Here is a 14,561-nt window from a genome sequence, read left to right as displayed (position 1 = left end):
TACGTACTAAGTTATTATTACTGTCGATATGGACGTTACAGTGATCAGATGTAACACCCATTTTTCCTATATATGAAGATTACCATGGTGATTGCAACTACAACATATCAAGGTCTGGGGTAGGTCGTGCAGGTTTGTGCTTTTGTATGTAACAGATCCATGCTATAGCAGGCATCTGTCAGCTGTAAGCAGTCCTCTCCTTTTGAGACTTGTTGTGAAAGATGGATGGTCTCAACTCGCGGGATTATGAAATCTGGGTTGGATAGAATATTCTGGTGCATTTTGAAGATAAAACAAAAACAAGAGTCGTAATACCTATTATATCTAATGCAACATAAACAAAACTAAAAAAAATACATTTTCGCTGTGGAAATTTCGACAATGGATATTGACATTAACAAACAATTATTTCGTAACTACATGAACAGATCTCGTTAAGACAATAATAATGAACATCATAGCCAGAACTCTCTCTCTCTTTCTCTATGGAACGCCGGTGTAACGAAGAATTTTGACCCGGGTTGAAAATTGACCCGGGGGTCATTTTTCCACGTTGAATAATGAGACGAATAAATAATAAATAAATAATAAAGACCCTAATCCGTTGAAAATTGACCCGCATCGTAGAATTTTGCTCATGAAACCGGTTCAAAATTCAACAGCAAAGAAGCACAAAATAAGGAATCAAAATTATAACTTGAATTTATTTAATTAAAAATTATCAGTTTATACATATTTATTCTTTATACTTATATGTTTCAACGGGGGGGGGGGGGGTTAAAAATGAAACTTTATAAATGAATATTTTTTAATTTACATATTATCCCTTTAAATATTTATTCATAATAAACTTTTTGCGTATAATTGCTTTTTTGTGTGATATCTATATATTTCTTTAAAAAATATATGTTTTTTAAGAATATTTGTATATGTCACAGGATTAATTTTTTTAGTTAATTAGTATTCATATTTGCGTTCACTTATTTCAACATTTCATGTTTTCATTTCCCATTGTTCATTTGTTTACATTCACATCGCTTCATTCATTCATACAATCATTCATAGTATGATAGTAGTACGAGAGGTCACGTGGTTACGTTTTGCGGGTGGATCAGTGAATAAAAGGGTATGTTAGACTGGTTTTTCGGGAGTGAGTGCGCATGTCCGTTTGCATTATCGAATTTTTAGCACGAACTTTGATTTAATATCACGACGCCACCCAAGACAGACGGTTGAATTATTCAGCTTCATAGCTTGTCAACCCCACTATTATCTTAGTTCATATTGCTGTTATACTTGGTGAGTTATTTTAATCAAATAAGTGTAATTTAAATATTATTTAACTAAAGATAAATTCAATGAGTGAATGTAGAGAATGAGAGTGTTTTAGTAATATTATAATTGTATATGATTATAGATCACCTAGCTGTACTTGTGGAAACCATTTATTCGATATACAAATACAACAATAAATATTCAGCGTCATTTCCACAAAAGGCCTTGGAGTTCTTAATTGTTCCCAAATGTAGCCCAGAATATTATATATCAGCTACCCCTTGACATATACATAATTACACTTTAAAATATTCAATGCAGTTAAACTCCATTTTTTAAATTCGCTGGAGAAGTGTACAAATGTAAATATTTTAAAAATTACATTACATCATATTGTTTAATTTTGGTTTTACGTTCACCCAGTAAATTGAAACTTTGATATTGTTCATTGTAGAATTTCTGGGTGTGTGCAAATACAAAATTTAGAGTATGTCATGTTGAGATTTTTGTGCTCGCACCCACTCAGTTTGTTAAAACTGTGATTATCTGAATTTTGAATTCACACCTATCCAGGCAATAACAGTGTACAAAATGATGATATGCTAACATGTACTCTTTCATGAACAATATAGTAACTATATCTTAAAAGCCTTTTTTTTTAATTCTATTTGTTACGTAGTTACTAGGGTAACTAAATATCATCAAATCGCTGATTTTTTTCAGGCTTAAACAATTCTGCTTCATGGAATCTGTAGCAAGTTAGTAACCTCACTTTTGTACAGGATGACAATAAAATAATTTTGCTTTAATAGTTTCTAAATTGCTTTGATTCAAAAAATTTATTATATATACTAACAGTAATTGTTTTCGTCAATAAATAGGTAAATTGCATTTTTGGATTAGAAATATGTAGAAGAAGATCAAACAGCAGCGTTGGAGCAGATGGTTGACCCTCCTATCACACCACCTACATCATTAATTCAATTTAAACGTGTTTTATTGAACGGAATGTTCAAATTATTGAATGGATTGGATAAGAGTCATAGCCTATGTAAACCCTTTCAAACATACAAAGTCAAAAAGAAATTATCTATAGTCAAGAGAATATAGTATTACAAGTTTACAAAATATTATTGATATTATGTGCATATAAGACAGGGGATACTTGAATATTAAATAATTATCTGAATATTTATCATATATGATTGTATGACATATTGTTGGTAGACATGTTGACTCACACCTACATTAACAAACCTATCACCTTCATTTATACCTGCAGGGATACAAACATTAGAATGACATTTTCATGATCCAGCCCATTTGAAAAGAACAGTTAATAAAAGGGGACTATATATTAAGTAAATATAGAAAGGTACACTAATGTCAATAAGTTGTTTAAAAAGTTCGTGTCTTTGTTGAGTATATCTTTGATATCCAGGGGGAAAATATAACACTTCCTTCAGATGCAGACCTACACTTTAAACATCGACTCCCATCAGTTTAAAAAATCTTTAAAGTAAACTTTACTAGCTTTATTAAGTAATTGACGAAAAATAATATTTCCCATTGCCTTAACTGAAATTTTTGTAAGCTTTAGGTATATTTTGTTTTTAAGTTTTTACTTAAAGAAAGATAAAGTTGATGAAATTTTCTTTCCTGCATGAAGATTGTTCCATAATTTACATGTAGACGGAGCAAAGCTATTGTAATAAGTATATAGTGGTAGATAGTAAAAAAAGCTCATTTGACCTAAGATTATATGTATGTTCAGTTAGAAAATATGATTGAATTCAATCTAACATATCTTGTGGTGCTAAACCATTTATAATCTTGGAGAATATAATAAGTTTATGTTTATCCCTTCGAGATTGTAAGGTCTCCAAATTAAGCTCACAATATAAAATGATTTTAGAAGAATTAACTCTGATCCCTGTCACTGTCCTGGTTGCTTCAATTTGTACATGTTTAAGCAATTCGGATTTTCCTTGATACAGCTGCTCCAAACAACATCAACATATTCCAGTCTAGGTCTGATAAAAGCCGAATTTTAACAAGTGTTTATCTTTTAATTGTATGCTTGAGTAATCTTAATGTATTCAACTTTTTGCATGCCTTTTCATGTATAACATTAATATAATTAGAACAACCTTCCTCCGACTGTATATTTAGATGCAAACCTACTTTTTTTTTTTAAATTGATAACATTTTTACTGTATGCTATATGTTTTTAACTTTGAGGAAATATATAATACGTCAGTTGCCTATGTTTTTATTTTACTGGTAATTAATGGAATTGAAAACTCAAAATGATAGTTCTTAATAAATTGCATTTTTAAAAAAGAACTATGACTCTGCATATGCAGAAAATGGGATGGTGCTTCAATAAAGTTAATCCTCCAAGTTTATGAAAAATGACTGTTAAGTATATATATATATATATATTTACATTTTCCAGTGTCTTTGCCTGTGATAACACTACGTATCGATTTTGTACTATATAACCCATAATACAAATTACGCCAAATTGAGGCGCAGGCGGGGTTTGCTTATTCATATTGTACGATGGCTTAAAATTATATAAATATAAGTAATAAGGAATCATTCCTTGAATATTATGAGGTGATAATTTCGGTCGGGGCGTGATCAAATCTATCATAAAGCCCTTCGGGCTTTATTGGATTTGATCAAGCCCCGACCAAAATTATCACCTCATAATACTCAAAGAATGATTCCTTATTCCTTATATAATACAGTATACATAAAAAAAAGATAAAAATATGACAACCATTCATTTATTTTTTTGTCAGGGATGCTGACTTCTCCAAATTAAGCATAGGTATCTGACATTATATCCTTTTGTCTTGATATAAATATACATACCCTTTACCCAATAAAACAGTATAGAGGTTATATTTTGAAATATTAGAAAATACAATGCCAGGTGCTTGTCGAATAGAGCTCTGTTGAATTGCCTTAAAAGTGGCAATAACGGGCAATACATTTGTTAGATATATTTATCAGAGATTATGACAAGTTGAAACTTCAAATTCTGTCACATGAGGGAATGAAAACCATGTCATCTATGTCAAAAAATGTTCTAACCCTACTCGCCTGTTCCATTCCGAAGCAAACGGTCATTTTCTTAGCTTTATTTACATAGTATAGTAAAATAATTGGATATCATATTTTCAGTATTAAAATTAAATGATTAATTGGACCTATCAACCTAAAAGAAATTAGCCCGTCCGCATATGTATCGGACAGTATGAACATTTTAAAACTAAAACTTTCAAATATGTGCATGATTGTACATTTAAACTGTGTAGAGTAAGTTCCAGTTCAGATCAAAACTCTGAGGTTGGGGTCAATTCTCAACAGGATCAATTTTCAACGTGTCGATGTCTTCAGAGTTTAAAAAAATCTTTCTCATACCGTTGAATAATGACCCCGGGTATAAATTTCACGATTTTGGTCTCAATTTTCAACGTTGAAAAATGACCCCCCGGGTCAATTTTCAACCCGGGTCAGTATTCTTCGTTACACCGGGGCTGTCTTATATGGGGATTAAACATTATACGCAGTGTTCTCCTCATTATATTTGGTATAGTATATTCATTATATGAGGTCTTTTTTACATTATATCGTGTGCATTTTCCATTACATAGAGTACTTCTTTCATTATATGATGTAGTTACTTCACTATATTATGTATATTTATCATTATATGAGGTGCATCCAACATTATATGAGTTGTTTCTATAAAACATTATATGCCGTCGTTCTAACATTATATGCGGTGAACACAACATTATATAAATAGTGCCTGTTTGGGAGGGTAACAGTTGAAATTGACACCCCGAGGAAACCATTGTCAACCAACGCGAAGCGGAGGTTGACAATGGTTATCGAGGGGTGTCAATTTCAACTATTATCCTCCCAAACAGGCACTATTTATTTTATTATACTGAATGTCCTAATTTTTGAGAATATTTTTACTGCTTTTATATAGAAATGACGTGAATTCTACGGCGAACCGTACGCGCATAATTTACGCACATGTAACAATTCGTTGTGTTACCCGTTGCTAAGTGTGTTGCTAACGCTGAGGGTAATAGAGCGGATTAACAACTGCGTCTAAACCAATCAGATTTCAGTATTTAACATGAAAGTATAATAATATATTATGTATTTCTCATATTACATACAGTATATTCATTATTATATGTAGTATTTCTGTTATTATGAAGATGATGAACATTAAATATTATGTCCGGTCCTGTCAGCATTCCGTGCGGTAGATTTTGCATTTTGTTGTGATGTAGACACAGCTAGTATTATATGCTGTGCTTTTATCTTTATGATGATGATCTTTCGGAAGCTTATTTTCGGAATCTCTCTGGAATATAAACGCAGAATTTTTAGTATGACGAATCATTTGAAAAAGTCGGTTTAGGTACGACCCGGACTTCACTGTAAATCTATCATCAGAGATCATTCAGCAGGTTTATGATTAAATTCCATATTGACAATTTACAATTTGGTACAATTCAGTGGCGTCGGAAGCATATTGAAAGTGTGTGTGTGTGTGGGGGGGGGGGGGGGGGGGGGGCTAGACTAATCATCAGAAATTTTGACAAGAATTCCCCAAGATCATAAAAATCCTAATCCGTGGGGGGTGGGGGGATGGTAGTATACCTGTGACTTTAAGTCCAATCTTACTCGCATAAAAAAAAAATAATGAAAAAAATTCCCAAATCATGAAATTCCTTATCCGTGGGGGAGGGGGGGGGGGGGGGAGTACTATACCTATGGCTTCAATTTTCGATATCACTATTGATATTTTAATCTTTTTAAGGTAAATTTAGGATCAATCTCCATGATGCTACATGTATATTCCTAATGGTTAGGTCTAACTTTGCAAAAAAAAAAAGGGGGGGGGGGGGCTCCGACGCCTATGCAATTGAAGTAACAACAGTTCCATTTATTTCTTAAAACGACAGAAGGATACAATATGCCGGGGGAGAGGGGGCATCTCGTGTGAAAACAGAAATATGTACATTTATATTCTATTTTCATCACAGGAGAGTTGTGCATGCACACTTTTTGTTTATTTACTTAAAAAATAAAATTAAATGCAAGTAGAGGTGTGAAACTCTCGTACTTGTGTGCATGAGCTCCAAACCGGACACGTGGACATAAAATCCATAAAAAATAGTTTTATTAAATATGAATTATTAAAATAAAAAAAAATAATAGCGGGAATAGAAGATATAAGTTGTCAACATTTAATCTGTATGTGTGCACGAATGAAGGTCTTATTTCTTTATGAATTCAATATGCCAATTATACATGTATAATATGCAGACATAACAGCAATCTGATTAAAATCAGATCTTTGTAGTAACGCTCCGAAATTTTTGTAGCGACATCAGAATTTGTCGGAGCGAATCAAAGATCTGATTTTAATCAGATTGACATTACCGATGATTTTTCAAGCTCGAATGGCGTGCAATGAGAGAAGAATGGAAGGGGGAGGGGTGTCTTAAAATTACATAAACTGCTCATTCATCTTCATTAAATGCAGATGTAAAGTTTACTATTTGGGATAGATATAATCTAAATTACAAATTTTAAGTAAACGATATCTATTAATTTGGCGGTACTTTAAGAAAAGTTTTGTCACAAGGAATACGTCTGTGAAATATGAAAGTAATTGCCCCACCAACTCAAAAGTTAAGGCCAAGATTTATATTTTTGCGGACAAACAGATGGACGCACAGGGCAAAAACTATATACTTCCGAATCTTCGATTAGGACGGGGGCATAAAAAAGCTTAAACTTAAAAATTTAAAATGTCTCTGTACTAACTAACGAATCGTGTACCTTTGGCAAGCGAACATGTATATCACGGGAAGGCCCAGCAATGAATAATGTATTAAGTATTCAGGAACAGATCGAGTATTTATTTCCATCCACCTCTTTTCCAAAACCAAGAAATAAGAATTCCTTTAACGCTAAATGGGTATTTCTAAGAGAATGATTTAAAATTTTGGCAAGGTCCTAGAAATATAGATAAAAAACTTAACTTTAAATTATGAATTGTGATTTGTGTAGTATTGAAATTATTTTTTTTAAACTTATCAGGTGAAAAACTTAAATAGACAATGTGCAGATCTATTTTCATGCCTTATAATTTGGAAAGATATACTTCAATCCTCATCAAGTATTTTTAAAAGAATGTTTAAGAAGGGCTAGACAAATAGCATTGCCCGGCAATGGGTACATCCATCTATAAATTGAGCCATTTTAAGGTCCCGTAAAATATCATCCATTTTTTTCATAGCACGACTTCCGAAAAAAAGCTTCCGAAAGATCATCATCATAAAGATAAAAGCACAGCATATAATACTGTGTCTACATCACAACGAAATGCATAAACTAACCGCACGGAATGCTGACAGGACCGGACATAATATTTAACGCTCATCATCATCATAATAACAGAAATACTACATATAATAATGAATATACTGTATGTAATGTGAGAAGTGCATAATATAATGTTGTGTTCACCGCATATAATGTTAGAATGACTGCATATAATGTTAGAAGCACCTCATATAATGTTGGAAGCACCTCATATAATGTTGGAAGCACCTCATATAATGATAAATATACATAATATAGTGAAATAACTACATCATATAATGAAAAAAGTACTGTATATAATGGAAAATGCACACGATATAATGTAAAAAAAGACCTTATATAATGTATACTACCAAATATAGTGAGGTGAACACTGCGTATAATGTTAAATCCCCATATAAGACAGCCCCGGCGTTCCATATTTCTCTCTGTGGGATTGGCGTGGATTGTTATCATTTTAACTGCATTAAAAAGAAAAGGGCGCGGGTCGTCATCCATGACCAGTGGACATACCCAGTCCCTGTATTTTTGTACTTTTTATAGTTTACCGGTGATATTCTATCATTAGCCTCCCCGTGACTGATTTTCCGGGCCTACCTTTTTTTACCTATCAGGCACGTAGCATCGTTTTTGAAAGTGGGGGGGGCCAGACCCATCCAAAAAATCTTGAACAGCAAAAAAAAAAAAAAAAAGGGAAATTTAAAGTTTCCAAAAATCTTCAAAATCCTATTCCGTGGGGGGGGGGGGGGGGGGGGGGGGGAGACTCAACTATACTTCCAATAAAAATTTCTTCCCTACCAAAATTTTTTCCCCTCCAAATCATGAAATTCCTAATCCGTGGGGGGGGGGGGGGGGGGGGGAGGGGGAGAATATTCAATTTGACTCCTCATTTCCTTATTTTCATATCAATTTTTTAATAACTTCCAAAAAAGTGGGGGGCCAACTCCATCATAATTCATTTTTTTATATGTAAATTTTAAAAAAATTGTTGCTGCAAGAAAAAGTGGGGGGGGGCCAGGCCCCCCCTGGCCCCCCCCCTGATGCTACGTGCCTGCCTATCAACAACAACCACAATGCCTCCGCCTAAGTATTGGATCATTCTTGGTTTAAGTTTACATATTTTTTGTAAGTATATCATTTTTGTTTTCCATTTTGCAAATAGTTGATTGAAGTCTATTAAATTTTATGTTTATATTCGCTCGTAAATGCTTTTACAAGTCCGTTCAAAATATTAAAGAATTAATTCAAACCTAGCTCTGTTACATCGGGGCTGCGTCCTCAAGGCCGTTAAGACACCCCTGCGAATGTTATTGTCATTTAAATTTTAGACCACGTGATTTTATTTGACCCTTTCAGTTTCGCAGTAAAAATCATGCCTCGTGTTTATAGTCTATTTCATAGAATCTGGGTACATGTACTTGTAAGCAAATATAAAATCTAGAGGTTTATTCATTTTAAACTTTATATTCATTATGTTGGATAAAATGTGTTCTAGAAATAAATGCGACAATACAAAATATAGTTTTTGTCTGATGTTGCAACAATTAACATGCTTGTAAAGATCCCCCCTGAGGATTAATTTTCGATCCGCGCCTGATCTAGTAATAGCATCAATAGTGAAACAGACTATACTATTTTATGCAGAATGTCCCTTGAAAATGGCTCGATATACTAAGTTTTTATGCAAATCAGACACCCATTATTTTTCTAAAAACATGGTATTGCACACCATAAGCATCAAACATGGCTATGATTTTTTAAGCAACCCAATGTTTATATTGTCAACCACTCTACACGTGGCTGAACACGAACGATAACTCTGTTCTGAATGTTATCGTTTAATGTAAATAAGCGCTAGATGGTGAAATTAGACATACATCTTAAAAGGTTTTCACGTTTTGACATAAATCCATGTAGGATATGATATAGAAACGACCAGTACTTACGTATTTTGAGAATATTATCCGAACACTTATACTTCCGCTCGAAATTTCACAGGAACTGAACAAATCTTGGTGAAGTCTCGTGAACTTTTATTCGAGCACCTCTGGATTTATTACATACTTAGCAACGATAAAGAAAACATTCCGAACACATTCGCAGGGGTGTAAGAGGCGGTGCTGCGATTAGCGCGCTCTCTTGGCGTTTCTTCTGCGTTCATAAGCGTCTATAGCACGCCTCCAAGGTGTTTCTAGTGCGTTGTCAGCCAGACCACAAAAATTTGAAGCATGGCTCTTGTAGTATTATCAAACTTGATGTAGATGACTATGTAAAAAGTAGCATTTGCGATTATTTCAGGACATATTCCAGGACATGTAATTCATGTCAATTTTTATGTTATTAGCTCTTATATGCTTTCTTAAAATATATTTTGCCAAAATTTCTATTATAATTTTTGTCTTGTCACAAGTTATCTCGGAAGTTATGTTTCAATTACCATATTTCATTAAAAGAAACAATAACAATTTTTTATCATTTATTCAATATAGTAATAAAGTTTAAAATTCTTGGTAAGTAAAGAACGTCTTGTACACGCATTCAGCGCACGGAACACGCATTGAACACGAGGTTAAAACTTCTTTTGTATTTTTTAAGTCGTAGATAAAGAAGTTAAAGCACAGTCTCCCTGGGGGGATATTGCGCAGACGGAACTGGATGAGGCACTCCGAGTAACTGCCAACACTAATGTTGCTAAGAACGTCATTGTGTTCCTAGGAGACGGGATGAGCATCTCCACGGTAACGGCCTCCAGGATTCTTCAAGGTCGTCTGAAGGCAGAGCTAGGGGAGGGAAACTATCTAGCATTCGAAAAGTTTCCAAATTCAGGCCTGATAAAGGTATACTATTAACTGGCTGCAATTTTTCGTTCGTATCCCGTGGTTATTTTTAAACAAAAACTTTTTTTTTCTTCAATAAAATGCATTATAGAAAAAACCAGAAAATGCTGCGATGAACATTTTTATTACCTTGACGTCTTTTTAAGGTCATGACGATATACTATTTTTAAGACTCTATATGATATGAATTATTTATTAGACATACTGTAATGATCAAACAACGCCCGATTCAGCCTCCACCGCCACCGCCATCTTGTGCGGGGTCAAAACAAACGCCCGCACACTCGGGGTCAAGGACAGCGCTGTGCTTGGTAACTGTACGTCACAGGCCGGTAATGAAGTGAATAGTATTCTGGATTGGTTCAACGCTGATGGTAGGCTCACTGTTATTATTACAGCTTAGTGTTACAACTTAATGTATTTGGTGAATAAAATCTTGTGGAAGGACATACCTCATGTAGTAACAAAAAATAGATATCAAACCTTTCTTTGCAATCAGCGACCTATCTGTTTTGTTGGTTTTAGTGTGCAATGTACGACCCTTTTTGGGAGTTGATTTTAATCAACTCTCCTATGCAGTTACTCTGGCAAACCGAAAGTGAAACAGTGTTTGGACCTAAGCACAAATCATCACCGCTGACAAATCTTAGTTCTTATAAATAATACAAAAATTCGATGTAATGTATGCTGAAGCATTGTTTTTCAAGGAAACTTATCTATAAACACTGAAAATAGTCAGGTTTTATATAATACGAACTATTTAGCTATTTTTGTCGTCTCATGTATTCCTACGCCAGAGTTTAATATAGTCTCGTTCAACCAAACGCTCGGCTGTCTCCGTAAATCTCCGACAAACAGCGAGGCTCTGCTGATTGGCGGAGATTAACGGAGACAGCTGAGCGTCTGGTTGAACGAGACTAGAGTTCGATATCAATAGTGCTCAGATCCATACAATTTTAAGACTTGTTTTGATTACTAATAAATAGTTTGAAATCTATCTTTAAATATTACACAAAATGATTCATATGGGGTTTCTCAAATTTCTTGTCGGAAAAGTCTAATAAAATTTCGTATTATAAAAAAGTGCGTAATTTAAATACAGACTACAAACTAATTGCCACGCAAGATAAGTTGATTTAAAAATAAATAATAATCGATCAAATCAACTCCCGTCAGTACTTCAGTAATTTGATTATTTCTTGAAATGAACACTGTAGCAACATAAAGAAAGATGTCAACATCAAAAGAGCCAAAAGCAAATGAAAACTACATGAAGTTGCAGATGTTAATTGCAAGGAAATCTAATTTGGAGTTGATTTTAATCAACTCTCCTATGCACTTACTCGGTCAAACCGAAAGTCAAACAGTGTTTGGACCTAAGCATAAATCAATACCGCTGACAACACTTAGTTCCTGAATATAATCGATAAATTCGATGCAATGTATTCTGAAGCATTGTTTTTCAAGAAAACTTATTTATAAATACCATGAAAATAGTAAGATTTTAAATGGTAAAAACAGTTTAGATATTTTTTGAAGTCGTATCATGTATTCATACGCTAGACTTCAATGTACTAGTCTCGTTCAACCAGACGCTCGGCTGTCTCCGTTAATATCCGACAAAACAGAGAGTCTCTCTTGCTTGTCGGAGATAAACGGAGACAGTCGAGATTTTGGTTGAACAAAACTAGAGCTCAATCTTGCCTGGATCCATACAATTTTTTAGAAATATTTCGATTACTGATACTACTTGTCATGCAAAATCACATATCGCTGATTTTGAAATAAATGATAATCGATAAAATCAACTCCCGTCAGTACTTCAGTACTTTGATTTTTACCAGGTAGATCCACAGATATCGTAACGACAGCCAGGATCACACACGCCACCCCCGGGGCTGGCTACGCCCACTCCGCTGATAGGGATTGGGAAGGAGACTCGGAGATGGAGGGGGTGACCGGGGGATGTAAGGACATCGCCTATCAGTTGGTTAAAGAAAATCAACACATACAGGTATGTTTAACTGTTCCCTTCAGCCAATCGGAGACTCACAATTCTTCTGTACGATAGAATGGCATTGTCATATCCCATCTTAAATGTGTAGACATAGAATTGGCTATTTTAATTTGACCTCTAGTATCCATTTTATTATCAGTTATGCAGCATAAATTATAAATATTCATCTAACTGATCGGTTGTTTGTTCTCTTAATGAAGAACTTTAAGTTATGAAAAATAAAAAAAAGTAAGAATTTCCAATTTTTGCCACATTATTAATAGGTACTCTTTGGGGGTGGTCGCTATTATTTCCTTCCGAATACTACAAATGATCCTAAACATGGCGACAAAAATGTGAAAAAACAGAGGAGGGACGGGTTAGATCTAACCAAGGTATGTAACACACACACACTCTCTCTCTCTCTCACTCTCTCTCTCTCTCTCTCTTAAAATGAGTGAATACTAAGTACTAGATTGTTTGTCCCCATATGAATAAAATAACGTTATCGGGTGGTCATCTCTGAGGTTGATCGTAAAACTGATATAAATAGATATAGACAACATGGTCAAGCATATGGCAATTTGATAGCTGTAATAAAGAATAATTCAACCGCAGACACAACTCTAAAATATCTGTATTATAGTTTGAGTCAAATATCGGAAATGAAAATCAATAAGAGGGCACAATAATCACAGCAAGCGCAACGACATTGTTTCAGTGATGAGGCAATGTCGCTAGTCAACATCGACATGATATCGATAAATGTTTGATTTTTGGTATTTGATCCGACGCTAATATTTCACGTTGATTCAACGTCGTGTTTTTACGTTAATCCATAGTCGATCTTTAACAATACGGGATTACGTTGACTATCAACGTTGAAACAATGTTGAAAATTGGTTTTAGACGGCACCTATAATATCGCCCATCAATACTGTAATAGTAAAACAATATAGAACGAACTATGGTGTTTCCAGGATTTCAGAAAGTGAATCTGTCGTCAGCCATTTTCCCCTAAGGATGTTGGTCAAATTTTAACTATCATTTTCGTCAAAATTTTCCATAAATCATGCACACGTGTAACCCCCAACAGAAAGATAGTAAAGCAGACAGTTTTTAAATATTTCAGTTCTTCGAAGAAATTTGGTATTTCAAGATATAAATTTAGAACTTTATTTCATTATTGTGTAAACACTCGGTGTAGTAGAAATTCTTCCTGTAGAGGTAATTGTAAGTGTAAAATAAATCTGATTAAATGCCAATATTTGGTATTGTGATATCAAATGAGAGGTCAATGTCTGATTACAGTTTGATATTTTGTAAAGGTTTGATATCTGTTAAGAGCTTAATATCTGATAAAGCTGATATCTGATGATAGATTTCAATTAACAGATATCTGGTTACATCAATTTTCAAGTTTAAGTCAATATCTGAGAATAGCTCAGTATTTGATAAAAGTTCAACACAAATATCTGGCAACCGATTGATATCTGATAAGTAGAAGGTATCTGATGACTGGACCATTCTTGATAAAGGTCAGCTGTGAGCAAAGGTTGGGGCAGAATACTGAGTATCTGAAAATAGATCATATATACTAGTATCTGATGACAAGTTGATATCAAATCATGAATCACTCAATACTTGATATCAGATCAATACTAAGAAATAGATGCAACGATAACAGGGTGGTATATAAGAAAAGGTCCTACAGAAATAATCAAAAGTTCACAACCTTGTTGTAAAGATTTCAGAAAGGCAGCTCTTGTTGTATTTGTGTGTACACTTTGTTGTGATAAAATATTAGAATATGTAACTGATTTTTTTTTTCCAAACATCATCTGATGAGTCGTCTGATTAGTCATTAAAGGAGGCTGAGTTGTCAACAAATTGAGCATGGGATCTACCATAAATTTTAAATGGGGTTATTTAGCTAAAAACAATAATTTTGTAAAGAAAAATATGTTTATTTTCAGTTGAAAATTTGAATGTACTCCTATCATTATAGCTCTTCTTTATTA

At 33.9% G+C, this 14,561-nt stretch overlaps 1 protein-coding gene across 1 annotated transcript; it reads left to right on the top strand.

The window, feature by feature from the left end:
• The first annotated feature begins 8,767 nt into the window (after positions 1-8,767).
• LOC128186756 (alkaline phosphatase, tissue-nonspecific isozyme-like) lies at positions 8,768-13,866 on the top strand. The gene is made up of 6 exons (XM_052856643.1): positions 8,768-8,832; positions 10,303-10,544; positions 10,744-10,918; positions 12,389-12,558; positions 12,825-12,935; positions 13,852-13,866. The coding sequence occupies exons 1-6, from the start codon at positions 8,781-8,783 to the stop codon at positions 13,864-13,866; spliced, it is 765 nt and encodes a 254-aa protein (XP_052712603.1). The 5' UTR covers positions 8,768-8,780.
• Positions 13,867-14,561: the final 695 nt, after the last annotated feature.

The sequence above is a fragment of the Crassostrea angulata genome, chromosome 6 (genome assembly GCF_025612915.1).
Source record: "Crassostrea angulata isolate pt1a10 chromosome 6, ASM2561291v2, whole genome shotgun sequence".
Lineage (NCBI taxonomy): Eukaryota > Metazoa > Mollusca > Bivalvia > Ostreida > Ostreidae > Magallana > Magallana angulata.
This window is presented reverse-complemented; position numbering and strand designations above follow the sequence as displayed.

Coding starts and splice junctions, on each gene's coding strand:
- LOC128186756 (XM_052856643.1), top strand. CDS start 8,781: ATGCCTCCGCCTAAGTATTGGATCATTCTTGGTTTAAGTTTACATATT. Junction 8,833..10,302: donor TTTAAGTTTACATATTTTTT/GTAAGTATATCA, acceptor GTATTTTTTAAG/TCGTAGATAAAGAAGTTAAA. Junction 12,559..12,824: donor AAGAAAATCAACACATACAG/GTATGTTTAACT, acceptor CATTATTAATAG/GTACTCTTTGGGGGTGGTCG.